Here is a 17,441-nt window from a genome sequence, read left to right as displayed (position 1 = left end):
TCTACGGGGGAGGAGAGTCTCACCTCGGACAGTTTGTAAGGAACAATCAGCTTCTCTCCGACGGTCACCGTTTTCCGGGTTGTCAGAGCTTCAAACAGCATCTCTTCTTTGACCTGAGGATCACGGCAGCGAGAGAGAGAGAGAGAGAGAGAGAGAGAGAGAGAGGGAGTGTTTTAATCTCCAGGGAAAAGACGATAAACTCCGCCATTTAATTCCACGTATTTGTGCGGAGGCTTTTACCCAAAGTGTTAGAGAAAGTGTGTGTGCTGTGACCACAAGAAACCTGGATCATCACTCAGCTTTGTCGACAGTCGACAGTGAAAAGTGTCCGATATCAAAGCTCCGGGAGGTTAACGGCTTAAAGAAGTGCTTTGAAAAATCTACAGCAGCAGCAGCAACAAGAAGAAACGGTCTCCTCATAAATTGAGTTAAAAGGTGAGACGTGACAGTTCTGCACAGGCTTCTAATAAAGAAGGTGAATACCTCGAGATGCTAGTCGGGCCAACGATCCACTAATAGTCATGGTGTTAAACCACATTCATGGGAGGGTATCAAACTATCACCTGTAATGTTAATAAATACACATGAGGCCTTAATATTAAGTACTTCAGGCTCCAAAAGATAATTGAAGTCACGGGTTTAGCTTGAGAGTAGCATGATGACACAAAGGGAACGCAGTACGTGACGTTATAGACGTTAATGGCCGACTGAGAGACAAAGTCACTTTGAAAGGAATGACAGATTCCCAGAGTCTTGTCGCACTTCATGCCACTGGGAACTTGGTTATTTAACAAATAGCATAATAATTAATAATAATTCAGAATGGATAACTCAAAAAATAAAAATGAAGCAAAAGCATGCAACCGCTTCTTTATTTCATCTTCATTTATGTCACATTTAGTTGTTTGGCCATACAAAAAATAAAAAATAAAAAAAAATAGGAATATCTTGTGAGACTTTGACGGCACCTATTTTTTATTTTCTTACACCAACAAATATTTAGAGGATATGAAGCGTTATTGTTGCCGTACCTCCAGCAGTTCGGAGACGACGGGCAGCACCTCTGGGTTACAGATGTCGATGGAGTCGTCCCTGTAGGTCTTCCTCTTGTAGCGGATGTTGCCCAGGTGAAGGATGGCCGACAGCAGGCAGAAGATCCTAAACAACGGTTCAGGAAACATTCAAGAGACGGACATTTAAAGAAAACATCTTGGTGGTGGTGGTGATGAGGAATGTGGTGGTCAACAAGGCTCAGGTGTGCTGTAACATCATGTTCTCCTATGCACAATAAAACTGTTAATATATTTGTCATTTTACAACACAGGGTTGCACAATGTAGTTGTAGCCCATTCACGCTAGACACACATTAAACATATCTACATATCTTACATTTTGAATAGAATAAAATGCAGCACAATATAATATATACGGTTACTTATGAACAAATCTTAACAGTGTGTGTGTGTGTGTGTGTGTGTGTGTGTGTATCGCTACCTTTTAAAAAAAAGTATTTATTTATATATTTATACACACACACACACACACACTTTGATTTACAGTGTGAATAAGGTAATTGCCAAAGGTAGCGATATGGTCATGTGCAAAACCTGCATAGCAGAACGTTCCTCCAGTGTGTGCGTGTGTGTGCGTGTGTGTGTGTGTGTGTGTGTCACTCACTTTTTGCGCGTGGAGGGAAGAAAGCCCACCATCTCCATGGCCAGCTGAAGCCTCTCGAAGTCATGCTTCAGGTCTTCTCCCTCGACTGTGAAGCAGTCCTGCAGAAGAAAAACAACAACAACAACCGGGTGTCATCGCGTTTACAGGAGCTGGTTTACGACACGGCCGCATGGAAACCAAAAGGACTTACTAAAGACTGTTGACATACGCAGCGCCCAAGTGTTTACAGAGAGGCCAACAAAAGGTGCCTAAAATAGTTTTTTTACTTTACTTGGCAGCCGAAAAATAAATAAATAGCAGAGTGGCCCGAAGCAGACGGAATGAATGACTCATGCCCCCAAAAAAAAGAAGCGGTCACTAAGAAGCTCGGGGGTTCAAACCCTCCGGTCTGGTGTGCAGGTTCTGCTTGTGTCGTGGAAAAACCCACTTTCAACCGATCCACAGAATATTGGCGAGCGGGGTGAAGAGGAGCGGCGGCTCACGAGTGCTCCTCCGTTTGAGTGATGGCGGGGAGTCGGCAGTGACGTGTGCAGGCAAGCGCTCGTTATGCACGAGTTCTTACGAGGCGCGTGTCATGCATGTGAAGTGCAGACTGGAATCATGAAAAGGGCATTTGAAAAAATAATAAAAATAGCACCTGAAATACCGTCGCCGGAGGATTATTTCGCAACCAGGAGCACACGAGTAAACTCAGGGATAAATCTGGACCTGGATCAGTTGTTTATGACAAGAGGAAAAGCGCTTCCCAGACCGGGACCTCGTGCTTTTTGATGTAACTACATAACCACACGGTCTTTCACTGCGTAATGGGAGCTCTGCTCTTTGCTTTATGGGCCCATTCCACTATGGCTGCCATAATTATCACATACCGAGGCCTCGGAAAAGACAAACACTCCGAAACACGGGACTCACGCTCGCGCCAACGTGCCTCGCTCTCCTGCTTTCATGGTTAAAAACTCACACTCACCTCTTCGTGACTCTGGCGTTACGATTCTAGAGCAGGAATATCTACATTTATGACAAAATAAATAGTTGCTGTGAAAAAAATCTGTCCATTTTGGATTCCAGATTATGTAAGTGTTTTGTAAATTAAACAAAACATTACAAAATCACCATAATATATACCCTTTGTCAACATATAATATATAATAAGGTGAGCTTCATTAAGTTAACTGGGTTATAAAGGAATTCCTTCCTATATTGTTCCCGATATGGAGCATTACTGCAGGGCTAATCACCTGGTCACGGCAGATTTACAGTAATTCCTATGCATAAATGCTGAATTTATACAAACTACATTAAGTATCTCACAGTATCAGGTATATTAAAAAAATATATCTTACTGAGATAGAACGAGTGGAAAATGAATGGATTAATCCAATGTAACTCAAGAATCCAAAGAGCACGGTTACAGACACAAGTTAATAAACAGAAACATTAATGACCACCACAAAATCAAACCCCAAAAAATCCCAACACAAATCCCAAAAGACTTTTCTGATCATTGACATCAATCAAAGTATTTCTCCTGCAGAGTGTGATTTGAATCAGATCCGCTGACTGAGAGGTCGAGGGTGTGTCTTTGGGCAAATAACCTGTGGCAACGTGGAGGAATGAGCATGTAAACATACTGTCGCTCAGCCACCAGCTGGTGAACAATGGGACCAGTCTGGGACCAGAGCTCAGCCCATTACTCAAACACTCACAGGTCTTGAAACTAAAGTATGTTCTATTCAGGGAACTTTGAGTAAAAAGGTACTGTAAAGCTATATTGGACCAAGTCCAAGTCAAGTCTCAAGTCCTCAGAGAGCAAGTCCAAGTCTTAAGAGGGTTAGTCCAAGGCAAGTCTCAGGTCTGTAAGGGGTGAGTCCAAGTCAAGTCTCAGGTCTGTAAGGGTTAGTCCAAGTCAAGTCTCAGGTCTGTAAGGGTTAGTCCAAGTCAAGTCTCAGGTCTGTAAGGGTTAGTCCAAGTCAAGTCTCAGGTCTGTAAGGGGTTAGTCCAAGTCAAGTCTCAGGTCTGTAAGGGTTAGTCCAAGTCAAGTCTCAGGTCTGTAAGGGTTAGTCCAAGTCAAGTCTCAGGTCTGTAAGGGTTAGTCCAAGTCAAGTCTCAGGTCTGTAAGGGTTAGTCCAAGTCAAGTCTCAGGTCTGTAAGGGTTAGTCCAAGTCAAGTCTCAGGTCTGTAAGGGTTAGTCCAAGTCAAGTCTCAGGTCTGTAAGGGTTAGTCCAAGTCAAGTCTCAGGTCTGTAAGGGTTAGTCCAAGTCAAGTCTCAGGTCTGTAAGGGTTAGTCCAAGTCAAGTCTCAGGTCTGTAAGGGTTAGTCCAAGTCAAGTCTCATTTAACTAACTTCTTTGGATGGCAAAGACTAGACTCAAGTCCTAATAGGGAAAAGTTAAAATGTCTAGAGGGTTAGTCTGAGACTTGTCTTTCTTTTGCCCCTGTGTACATTCTTAATTTGACTTGAAATACCCCGATTTGTTTGCGTCACTTAGTTGTGACTTCATTGTCAGCACGGAGGGTTTCACTATCGGTCCTATCAGCAAAACGCAGCGCAGCCAATGATCAAAAAAGTCACGCACAGGTTACAGCAACAAAAGGCGTCTACAGAGGCCAGGATATGACTAGACATACCAACATAACTCAGACAGCACAACAGGGGAGAAGCAAAAACAAGCCGAAATAAACACTACCCAAAACCAAACCAGGAGACATCCAACAAAAAATAAAGGCAACGAAATGAGCGCGGGGGGGCGAGGGGGGGCAGGGTGCAACTTGTGCAGGGAAAGTGTGGCTCGAGCTGCAAGTGCTCAGATGACCAAAAACACATCTAATTCTTGAGGTTTGTCCAACACGTACACACACACACACACACACACACACACACACACACACACACAAACAGAGAGACAGATACTGACCGCTTCACTCTCACAGTAACTGTCCCAGTGCAGTTGGCGGGTTGACTTTGTCATCTGGAAATGTTAAGGCAGAGTTTACAGGAGGGCGAGGTGACGGTTAGACAGCAGCATTAAAATGAAGACACGCACACTGCGCCATTAAAACACAGATTTGTCTGCAACCAACGGCAACGGAGGGACGTGCCGTTAAGACGCAAGCAACGGCTGAACTTCGCAGCTCTACTCGTTAAGACACAGACGTAAGTCGAAGCACGCGGGACACTGAGGAAGAGCGGCGTGTGCACAGAAATCGTGTTCACAGTGAGCGCGTGATCGAACACATCAAGTCACAGAAGCAGGATGAGAGAGGAATGAATGATTGGCTTTACTTTAAAATCACAGCGGGCTGTATTTCTGAGCGTAACGTGAGTTTTTGTGATTGATTTCCTGCCTCCAAGGGTAGTAATCTTGCACATTAAACCTGCTTGAGATATCAAATCTATCTTATGTTAAAATGAACTATTGCGTTGCATGATGTTCCAGTTTGTGAGCAGGAACTGTTTTAAAATTGTTTTCCAGGTCTGTTTGGAAATGCAGCATCGTGTGGGATTTCCAAATCTGCTGTTGAAAGCGACGTTTGATATTAATTACCATGATAAACATGAACTTTCTGAACTTCTTTTTAGCGTTCAAAGCCTTTTAGCAATACTCCGTCAGGGTGTCCCTAAATGCACCATCTGCAAGAGTTTTTCTTACAACGTTAATGTTTCCTTGGAAAAGAAAAAATTAAACTTACAATTTAAATGGATCAGATCCAATTGTTGGAAAAAGAAAGGAAATCAATCTTTAAAAAAAAAAAACAGCTTGCTTTGGACATTTGGCCAGTTAAATGTACATTTGTGGTAGATGGCTGATTAACAGTATGCAAAAGGGGGGAGGAAACAGCCATAACTAAATAACCATAATAATCGGCCTGTAAACAAGGTGTGTGTGTGTGTGTGTGTGTGTGTGTGTGTGTGTGTGTGTGTGTGTGTGTGTGTTTCGCTGTGGGGAACACAAGCAACGGAGACGAGGGACAGATGCGGTGTGCGGGTGAGGATGTGCATGTGTCAAAATGTAAATGGAGACCGAAGTGTATGCAAAAACAAAACGCACATGCGAGTTACACAAAACACAAATGAACACACACACACACACACACACACACACACACACACACACACACACTCGACCAAATGAAACGTGTCTCCAGAGATTAGACCGCTACATGTTTTGTTCATATGTGTGAGTGAGAAAGAGGGACTTTAAAGGAGGCGTTGAAAGCCACCAACAGAGGAATGCGTTTCCTTTTGCTGGAGCCTAACGACTGGTCGATGACACCAAAGCAGACACACAAAACTCTGAAAATGAATGAACACTATGACAAAAGCATTAGACAACACAAAACCTATAAAGACACAAACAAACCGCAAAATGACAGCGAGTGTGAGACAAAAAACAGGACAGATTAATTGTTAATCTCATTTCTTTTCCCCGATAAAGCTTTGTGTGTCCGGTTGTCCCACCTGACTGAGGTAATGGTATTCTTCAGGCTTCATGAGATGAAAGGCTTCCCTCTCTTCTTCACTCGCTCCTGCCAGCAGGTAGTAAAACACGTGGTAGTTTCTAAAGAAAACAAAAAAAACATTTCCACAAAATGTTTGTTTTTGCCTGATAACATCATGTAAATATGGGACTCATATAATTAGCTCATGTTTTCCAAAAGTAGAAAGACATACTAGAAGTAAAAATATACACAAAACCAAACTTTGGTATTCTTAGCTTCTTGCTTCTACGAATGATGTTGTTTACCTAATAATAATCAGGACGGCCAAGTGTTAGATTTAGTTTGGAGTGAGATTCGGTATTGTTGACATTGGTGCATTATTTTATGAGTGGGCCCTCTGTGGCGTTACCCACCGCAGGGGGCGGAGTCATCACTCCTCACTCCTCAGGAATTCAGTTTCAAAAGTTCAGCAGCCAAATTCCCTGAATTTTAAAGCATTTATAAATGACAAGCCAAGTCACTCATCATGCTCAATGATAAATACGTATATGGTTGATGATTGATCATCTTGAGGTCACTCAAAAATGGATGCCCATTTAGCATCCAGCTAATTAGCATCTTGCTAAATGGGCAGTGAAAAGTGTCTGAATGCATACTGGATTTATTGAGATGAGATGCTGCATGGACAGAAATGAACATTTCAAACGCGAATTCATGTCAGTGCGTTAGCATGCAATGCTAGTATCAACTAGAAAGAGAGCACTAGCAATGGAACCACTGTCTTCCCTCTGAGAGCTAGCCTCTAATAAACTGTTGGACGAATAGTTTGTTTATGTGGAGGACTGCGGCTGTGTGTGTGCACTTTTTTCCGTAAAGGTTAAAGGTCAAAAGTGTGCAGCAGCTGTGCGACCGGGGTCCCCTTGAACACACACTGGCGTCAGCAATCCATCTCAATAAGAGGGGGCCCACAGCGAGCACCCATGGTGAGGTTTAACCCTCACCTCACCGCACCGCCTAGCCGGTCCAACACATTAGTGTCACTTCCACTTTCAGCTCAACTCACTTCATGAATCAAACTTTGGTGAACTCAAACAGGCGTCCTGAGTTACATGCGCTTCAATTTTTTTATTTCATTGCCAAAAATTCAACCTGCATTTTTGTCATACTTGCTGCTAGCTTCATCTTTTTTCAGTTAGTCAATAAAGTTTGAAGCAAAGTGCAATTCAAGTTTAACGTAAGATTACAAATTCTAAGTTTGTGTGACTGAAAACTAGTTTGTAGACATTTGAAGCCTTACACATAACTCATATTTACTTTAGTAATCATATAACACATTGCATTGCTCAGAAGGGAAGTTGCCTCTACTGTCAGTGTCCTTAATGTACTGTAGTTCTTTTATTTCTATGATTATGATCGGCTTTAAGTGCTCACCGCTCATTGTGCTCCTGATACACCAGCCTCGACTTCTCCAGCAGGTATTTCTCCACATATGCTCTGGAAAACAAGATCACACAATAAAAATCTTAACTTCAATACAATATATATATATATATATATATATATATATATATATATATAGTTTTTTAGGAAAATGAAAAGCGTTCGTCTCTGGTTCCTCACCCTCTCACAGTTCCGCTCTCCTGGTAGTTCACCTGAATGAACTTGCCGAAGCGACTCGAGTTGTTATTGTGGGCTGTCTTTGCGTTCCCGAATGCCTGGAGGGGATAGAAATGAAAACGTGGTGAGACAAATAGAAAATGCACACAAATAGTTTAGTTTATTATTAACTGGATCCCCATTAGCTGACGCCTTAGCGGCCGCTAATCTTCCTGGGTGTCCACAGAAAGGACAAAATGTAAACACATACAAACATGCAAAATGTGACGTGAAACAAACAAAATAATAAATAAATAAATAAATAAAGTGCACTCGAGGACTGGGATGTATATTGTGCAGTACATCAGTAATTTATACAAAGAAAGTTCAGATGACTACAAAAGTGATGGTAAATGCCAAGTAGTTAATGTCAAGTGGTGCGCCTTTAATTGTTTTTTAAATGACAAATTATTACCTGTATGATATATATGATGAAGTAGTAAATTCCAAGCAGTAATTGCACGAAAAAATAACTGTAAATTTGAGGAGGTTTGTTATCAAGTGACCTAAACTAGCGTTCCTTGTGTGACGGTTATGTCTGTTACATCTATATTGTAACTACTTGAAGAAATATTCAGGTGTCTGATTAAATATTACCTTTCTGAAAAACATGAGAAGGCTATACAGTGAAGTTTTAGTGACAGTGCCGGCAATGTGCTCCGACCACTACACCCAGTAGTTTGGTCTTCTTGACCCGTTCTATAGCCGAACCTGACATCGACAGGTGAAGCCGTGTGTCACCATTGAGCACATTCCTTGAGCCAAACACAATACTTTTAGTTTTTAGAAATGTTCAGGGCTAGTTTGTTCACTTTCACCCAATCAGACACTCTCTCCAGATCCTTATTCAGAATGGTTCATGTTAGTTTGAAGCATAGCTATACAGTGTTGTGTCATCTGCATACATTACCATTTTGACATTCTTAATTGACAAAAAAGGGAGAAATAAAATGGGAATAGGCCGCATATGACGCATCATAAACACACGTTACTAACAGAGGTTTGGGGACAGTTTCTGAGTGGGCTGTCGGTGTGGACGGTTTGTTTGTGGGTCGAGCACACAGAGACGCTGGCATCGTGCCAAACATTGTCTTGAAAGCCTGGACGACGCCGAGCAAGCTTTTCCTCTCGTACAAGTTCAAACAGGGTGAGTCCGAGACAGATGATTAATAACATGGTTTTAGGATCAATTCGCGTCAGAGACAGACAAATTACCAGAGTGTGGATGAAGGAACCGGGGCCTGATGGGGTGAAATAAAAATAAAAAAGCTCCTCAGTGAGTAATGGGATTCATGTGACCGTGAGGAACATGTAGTAGTGGTTGTGCTTTAATAAGACGCTCCAGTATTTCCCCTCGCTGCTCTGTTTATGTTGTATGGCTGCCTGGAGGGGAAGTCGTTTCTCGCCCTATATAAACCCTGCAGTTATTTGCAGCTCCGCCACAAGTAAACAAATTCCTCAGCGAATCACTCAGAGCTGCCCCGAGCCCTGCGTCTGAGGAATGGGAAAACACCCCTCTCCGATCCCACCTTTAACCGACGTCGCTCACTGACATACATACATACATACATGCTGGAATAAGGCTAAAGGCAAGCTAGTATGCTACGTTGTCGGGCTTCAGGCTCATCCGAACGCACATATCTGCAACCGAGATAGAGTTTCAACCATCGTCGAATTTGACTTGAATTTTAAAAAACTTGTTTCGATTCAGGGTGGGGGATGATTGGCAAGTTTTGCAACGCGGAAAGAAACAATTAGGATGCAGTTCTCTTATTCGGCTGCAACCAGCATCACCGGTGAAATCTTCCATTTATCCACATACGAATCCATTGGATGACCGAGCAAAGCTGCAACCCCGTTGTGTTTCTTTTTTAAATGAGTCGATGACAGCTGACTCATGCCTTTAACTCACAACATATCAGGGTAGTGTACAAGGCATGTAGGCCAATCCTAAAGCCATATTTAAACAACTTGTGTATTCATTTAGCTGACACTTTTATCCAAAGCGACTTACATTCATAAACCGTAGACACAGCTACGGGGAGAAATTCAGGGTTAAGTGTCTTGCTCAAGGACACATCGACATGGGCTGGCAGAGCTGCAGATCCTCTGATTGAAGGTCGGACCTGCTAACCACTGTCGCTCGTATTTATAATGCAGCACTAAAAAAGGGAAAGTCCATGGGTAACGATCATCAAACCATTTAAGTCCCAGTGAAACGGATGACCATGTCAGTCGATTTAAAACCCTCTTGTACACCGCTTGAATATTCTGTTCCACTGTGAAATACGTCACAGTACAGAAGCTAAAGACGCTCCTATGTCCGTTTCCATGCACTTTAAGATGCTTTTGGGTTTCAGGACAAAACGGGACTCTTTGGCCTCTCTCGACTACAGGCAGAGTCTGACTCAAACAACTGGATCCCAGCAATGAACTCGCCTCTCATTCATGACTCACTGAGCTGAACAAATCATTAAAATGGGCCGACGCTGTGGAAAGACCGGTTCCACTCCGCTGTCTGGACAAAGAGAGAGCCCAAAAAGGTCAAACTGCAGAACAGTGACGATATCGTTTCGCATCCAGAAATGTGGGTTTGAAATGCGAGGCCTGGTGCATTAGATATTTCCAGAGGAGCCGGTGGTCTGTTCGCCACTCCCTCCGTCTGTGAACTGGCTGAGATGCCTGGTTCAGGAACTACAGGTCAGACGAGGACAGACCGCCAGCAGTCAGCTAAGAACTCCCTGATTGGACAGCGAATAAGAAGCAGGCACTCATAACAACGACCCGCTCGCAGGCATGTTGAGGAACTCGGGTCGGACGAGTCAGATATTAGACCTTTCAGTGTTTGCTTGACGTTTAACAGCAGGAAGCAGGATGTGGAAAAACTCAAATACTGAGAGCTGATTTATGCGGAGGCACCGAGCATTCATCCACCTGGTCTGTGTAAAAAAAAGAAAAAAAGACAGATAGACACATTTACAACCGACAGTTTGTAATCTTTCTAAACTTTGGCGAGCTCCATATCAACGGCAATAAAACACAACGAAAAGATATGTCACTACCGACCTCCGGGAGGAGATGGAATTTCTTAGCAACGTGCAAGAAAACATGAATACACAATGCAAAAGAAATGGAGATAAGTCACTTAACCCCAAAATTGCTCCCGTAGCCGAGTCTACGGTGTATGAATGTGTGTTTTTAGTCACTCCTGATGTGCAGGTGGAACCATAGCCCCTACCATTAGTGTATGAATGGGTGAATGATGTCATTAAAAGCACTTTGAGTGGTCGGAAGACTAGAAAAGCGCTTTACAAGCACAGGTCCATGTGACATCTTTTCACCCAAAAATAACCCCACATCGACATTCACAAACAACCCACAACAACGCAAATCTCCTACGGGAGTCGTCAAGTCACTGACTCAAGCTCGAGGAAACGGGACAAGTTGAGGTGAAGTGAGACGACGGTTTCTAACATATAACATGATTTTAATTTTTTTTTCCACCCCCATGATTTTGAATCATGACAAAGACTGAAAGGGACACCAGAACTAAAAACTGTTTGCACAGACAGCGGTTCTCACCACTTCAGTCACTCCGGCAGGTCAACAACATTATTCTTGGCTTCAGACCACAGACCGAGTCCGAGACCAGCGGCGGGCTTGAGACGGTGCCAGTGTGTGCTGGTTGTAATGCGTCCACCGGCGCTGGTCAGAGCCACCCAGAGGAAGCCCGGACAAGAGAGGATGCCACAAGGCTGAGGGGGATGTTTTTATAAGCAAAGCGCTCCGTCGATTCCTCGTTTCTACAACTGTGTTGAATCCTGTGGTCACTGTGAGAAAAGCTTTTAAATTAGATGACTTTCAGTTGAAGCTTTTCCAACTCAATCAACTCATTTCTGGTGCCTTCGCTCCGGGTGGCGACTAATCCCCCGATCCAGCTCTTTCTTTACAATTTTAAAATCTGCCAGTAAAGTGTCCGTTCAGAGAGATTGTTTATTTAATTATGTATTCTACCAAGTCATAAATTTACATTTTCCTGCATAAAGTCGCCAAACTATTCTTTTGGAAAGAAGAATGATAAAATTGTGCTCTTACAATTTTGTGATGAAAAGGTAATATTTAGGATATCAGACTAGTGCATGACTAGTTTTGTGCAAAAGAAGGAATATATGATAAAGGCTCATAGATCTCCAATGGTAACATCTTAATATATAAGTTTCTTTTTCTAGGAAATCAATTAGACTTCCAGCGCCGCCTCACACACACTGGATTGGGGGGGGGGGGGGGGGGGGGGGGGGGTTCCGTAGTGAGGTAATTAGGTCTTCATCCGACCTTTGCATGCTCCGACTCGTGCAGTGTGGCGCAGAAACACGTGGCTTTTAAATCACATGAGGATGACTTCATTAGCAGCTTCTTGAGGAGAACAGAGGAGAGCGATAAACAGACCGGTGTCCGTAGGGGAGTGTTTTCAAAACGGACGAGGGGGGGAGGGGGGGTTCGGCGCATCGGATAGAAAGTGCGGACAAAAAGCCGCTTGATTTCACTCACAAAAGGGATTATCTTTCAGTAGGTCATCAACCGCTCGGGGGTTACAAATGAATTTCCATGCTGGGTTGTGTTTAGAGGTCGTGTGACCTCGACGGTCCCAAAACTACACACAGAAAGGCTTTGTTTGAATTTCAAAAGTCACTTAAGTGAAATGAGCCATGGGATGAAAACAGCATTCTTCTGACTGCAAATTGGTTTAGGAAATTGTCACCAAATTGTTTGCATTCCTTCTCCCCCCACCCCCCTCCACCCCGACAGTAGCTACGAAGCATCTGCGTGATTCGATGGTTACTCAGAGGCATTGCTCATTTGACCTCCGTAGATTCATATCCTTCCCTGAGCCCGTTACCAGAATGACTCGTCCACCCCGGTATGCGGTGATGATGTCAACAATAAGAGAGAGAAAGGGCCAGTGACACGTCGTGTGCAGATGACGCTCCCTCAGAAGCAGATTCCTGACCGTGCCCCCCCCCCCACCCACCCACACTTGTAATGTCACACCCGAGGCCGAGCTGACCAGAGTGGACTGCGGTCACCGTGGTGATGTGCATTCGTGGCGAGCGTGTAAAAAGCACGGCGGGCTCTGGCTCTGGCTGCTTCTGTCAAAACCGTGTTTGAGGTGTTGAGGTCGGATGTTGAAACTGTCGGTTTGAAGCCTTTAAGAGGCTTTTTTCCCTTTCCATTTGTTTGGGATTCTTGTAACTCCGCTGTTTAATTATTTAGTTTTTGACCAATGTTTTGGTTGTAACCAGGCGGCAAACCTCTGGTTCTAAGAGGTGAAGCCAATGTGGAAGAGCCTAAAACCTCCAGTCTTTCTAGGCCAGCAGGGGGCGACGCCTCTGGTTGTAAAAAAAAAGTCAGATTGTATGGAAAATGACCCGACTTCTCACTTGATTTATTACCTCATTAAACATCGTAAACATGAGTTTATGGTCTCAATCGCTAGTTTCAAGTCTTCTTCAATACAGCACGATATTAATTTTAGTAAATTATGGTCCAATTTAAACTAAAATAGACTATAGGTATTTATTTGGGCCTTGTGATTGACAGATTGTTACTATGACATCTCCACTACGATCCACATATGGTCATTTCAAATCACTGGTTGCAAAAATCCAAGATGGCGAACTCCAGGTTACACAACTGTATGACCAATGAGTCGCGTCCCAACAACTACAAAGACCAAGCTTTTTGGAGCAATGCACTTAAATCCTGTCAGATCTGATGGTCCAGTGAAACCAGCCGCTCAGACTTCGAGCTTGACAGGTTGAGCAACTCGGGCAAGATGCGTCACGCTTGAAGAAACTGCCATAAACCTCAGGCCTCCAAGAGAATTTCAGTTTTCGAGTTTGATTTAATAAAAAGCGTAGTCACATCGGTTTATGCTGCATAATTCTGAATGCACGCTGATGCAAGAACATGCAGTTTGTATCAAATATGACATTTCTCACACTACAGCCCGAAGGGAAAAAAATTAAAATAAAACAGGCTTCTTCTGGGAAAAGCATTACATCATCTCATGAGGGGAACTTAAACCAATCCATGTAAACCGGACACTTTTTTCTAGCCAATACCAATGCTGCATCCATCGGATCTTTTTCTACATTTTTAACAACTTATGGAAGATTCTTTTCCAAATCTAGAACGATAGCATAATGATAATGTTGAAACGTTTGTTTTAACGAGATTATTATTATTTTGTGGAACAAAGAGAACGTTTTAGGACATTACGAGCATGCGGTATGATAACAAGAAAATCTCTCATAATACTTTGTAAAATATCTAGTTATAGAATGAAAAAGGATCTCTTCAAAACATTTCGCTTTCTGAGAACAGAGCCAGGCTAGCAGTTTCCCCCCGTTTACAGTGTTTCTGCTAAGCTAAGCTAAGCGGCAGGTGGCTGGAGCCTCATATTTAACAGACGGATGCGAGATGTTTTCCATCTTCTTAAGCGCATTTGCTTAAAATGCCAAACAACTCCTTGAAAAAGTCTGCGAATCACTGGACCACAGCTGAGAAGAATGTGTGTGACGGAGAACCAAACACAGAACAACCTAATTAGAACAAGCAGAGGCCTTTTGATCAGTCCAATAGCCGACTAAAGTATTTGGCTGGTTCAGAAAGCCCTCCTGAGTTAGAGAGAAGGAAGTGAACATTAGTCACAGGGATGGAGATGAAAGCCAGACGTAATAGAAAAAATAATCACAGATCTCCAGGAGTCCTCGGCTATCAGAGACATCTCTCATATAATATAAACCCCTCCGAGTTAGAAAAGATGAGTGGAGGGAGACAAAAAAGGGAAAACATGCATTCCTATGTTACAAAAAGACCCCTCAGACAGAAGCAAACTTAAAAAAACCCTCCAAAAATTAGCAAATTCATTTCCCACGATGTTCCATGAATCGCGGACCTGTTTGTGTTTCTCACCCTCGGGGCTCTGTGGGAGAGAACTTCTCCTTCATTGTTCGGGGCATGAAAAGTGAAGAGTAAATAAGCGAAGGAAATTAGACAGACCATGAAGATATTTGGATGAATCCATTTCCCCATGTTTACCGATAAGCATCTGAACAGACTTAAAACCGGCATAATCTTATCCTTGGGAGAAGATGTTGACATTTGCAATAATCACCGTTAGCGGCAGTGTTAAAATTACAATTCTGTTTATACAAAAAGTTTCCAGGAACACAAGAACCTTATTGGTTGTTTCAAGCGATGGAGTTATGACGCCAGGGTGAGAAAACTCTTCTCAATGTGCAGTAAAACGCCTGAAAACGGATTTATAATGCACACGCATTTTGGGAGACAGCTTGAGAAAATGCGGCCGACTAAACCAAACAAAAACCATGGCGAAAATATCCACTGCAACAAAAACTAAACGGGAAGCGTTTGAGACTAAATAATAAAGCCATTATCGTTTTGAATAAGTTGTTTTCTAACATATCCACACACACACACACACACACACACACACACACACACACACACACACACACACACACACACACACACACACACACACACACACACACACACACACACACACACACACACACACACACACACACACACACACACACACACACACACACACACACACACACACACACACACACACACACACACACACACACACACACACAGTGTGGTGGAGCAATCTTCTAAAAATAAATACAACAATTTAAACTACTCCGGTTTTAGCGTTCCCTGATATTGACGAACACTTTGAAATAAAAGAATCAAAGTGAATTACAACTAAACTCTCTGTAAGAAGAAAGTGTGAACATATAGAGATACATTTGAGGCGTACAAGAAGAGATGAACACATTCAAGGATAGTTTTATACAACTGTGTAGTTTTACAAATAATACACCATTTATGGCTGAAAAACAATATATAATTGTTCTTAAATCCAATTTAAAGAGTCAAATAAATTTTTTATGATACTGATTTAAAGACATTCACATCCTCTATTATTGCCGCTACGTCCCAGTCTGCATGGTCACTGAGGAGATATGAGATGGAGCTAAATTGAAGGTTAGTCCTCTTTGATTCTAAGTTCCCGTCTCCATACAGCGCACAGGTAACAACAGATGTACTCGTGTGTGTGTGTGTGTGTACTGAGTGTATGAAAAGACACGTGTGTGTGTGTGTTCTGTAAAACACGCGGCTAAAATTAGAGACGGTGATGACTGGGCTCAGCTGTACATGTGGCCACGAGCAGGGAGATGACATTTCAACTGAACTGGAAACTGAAATGGGAAATTAAGGCTGGCACTGGGTCTTTTTCCAGTCCGAAGAGCTAAAAAAATAAATTTAAAAAAGTGTAGATACACACGTGTCTGAGCAAATTAGAAAAGACAAGGGATTAAAAAAGCAGCCTAAGTCTGTAGTGTATTCAAAGTGAAACGAGAGATGCATTAAAACCTATTTACTTGTTTTCCGACCTCTCAAATGTGGAGCTGGTTTTTAAGATTTGTATTGGAAAAATAAAACCGATGCTAAATAATAATACAACTTTTATTAGTTCAGGTTTTAATGCAGTTAAGGTCCAGGTGAGACACCAGTTACTGCACCTGCAACCTGTCTGAGAAATAACTCCCACCCCGAGTGCAGAACAAAACAAAAAAAAAAAGTTTAATTATTCCTAAATTCACAAGATTATGAAGGCCGGACTGTATTTCTTCCAAAGAAAAGAAGCGAAGCCACACATATTCCCCTTCAGTGTAACCAGATGACTGGACCTACAGTCTTCTGCTGTGTGGGGTGACTATTTGTAGCCGAGGCCTGCGTCCTCTTCGGCGGAGCGCAGCTGCCTCGTCGGGATGCGTTTCGAAACATTGTCGAGATGCCTTTGACGCAATGTCATTTCTCACACCGGCACACAGAGTCCGCTCTGTTCCGCGGCCGCTCGGCTTATTATTTCTGGCTCTTTCTGCCATGTGACAATTTAAAAAAAAAAAAAAAAAGCAAAACCCTTTTTTTTTTTTTTTCCTCGGCTGAACTTTTGACCCACGCGTGTGTTGCGTAAGAGTGCTCGGTGTCTGAAAGTGTGAGAAAAAAGGTAAGGTGGTCCGAAGACGACGTCCGATCCACGGTTTTCTCAAAACATGAAGAAGAAGGAGGAAAAAAGGGAGTGTGGCGGAAAACAAACGGGGATCTCACAGGGTCTTCTTCAGCTTTAATATTTCAGAGACAAGACTCTAATAGTGCAGTGTTTCCAAGTTGTAACGAGATGAGGGGAATGAGAGGCACAGAAAGGGAGGAAAGAAATGAGAGAGGGAGGGAGGGGGGAGAGAGAGAGACAGACAGAGACAGAGACAGAGAGAGAGGGAGGGAGGGGGGAGAGAGAGAGGGAGGGAGAGCGAGAGAGAAAGAGAGAGAGAAAGAGAGGAGAGAGAGAGAGAGAGACAGAGAGTAGAGAGAGGGAGGAGTGCGAGCGAGCGAGGGAGGGGGAGAGAGAGAGAGAGGGAGGAGAGATGTAAAAGAAATGTAGATCAAAGAAACTTTTCAGTTCACTTCTGCTGCTTTTTAGTTTAGTCATTCATTTCATCTTTAAAAACAGGTAAAATATTAACAACAGAAGGAAGAACTTCCTATTAATACTTCGTATGTATTAACTTC

The 17,441-nt window shown here is 42.9% G+C and overlaps 1 protein-coding gene across 1 annotated transcript in view; it reads right to left on the bottom strand.

Moving 5' to 3' along the window:
- The window catches only part of myo9aa (myosin IXAa), an 89,926-nt gene that overhangs the window by 34,143 nt on the left and 38,342 nt on the right, over positions 1-17,441 (bottom strand). The window contains 7 exon segments of the mRNA XM_034561195.1: positions 24-113; positions 1,032-1,158; positions 1,678-1,775; positions 4,592-4,645; positions 6,136-6,235; positions 7,548-7,610; positions 7,737-7,831. Coding sequence (XP_034417086.1) covers positions 24-113; positions 1,032-1,158; positions 1,678-1,775; positions 4,592-4,645; positions 6,136-6,235; positions 7,548-7,610; positions 7,737-7,831 — 627 coding nt within the window.

Source organism: Cyclopterus lumpus, chromosome 3, assembly GCF_009769545.1.
Source record: "Cyclopterus lumpus isolate fCycLum1 chromosome 3, fCycLum1.pri, whole genome shotgun sequence".
NCBI lineage: Eukaryota > Metazoa > Chordata > Actinopteri > Perciformes > Cyclopteridae > Cyclopterus > Cyclopterus lumpus.
This window is presented reverse-complemented; position numbering and strand designations above follow the sequence as displayed.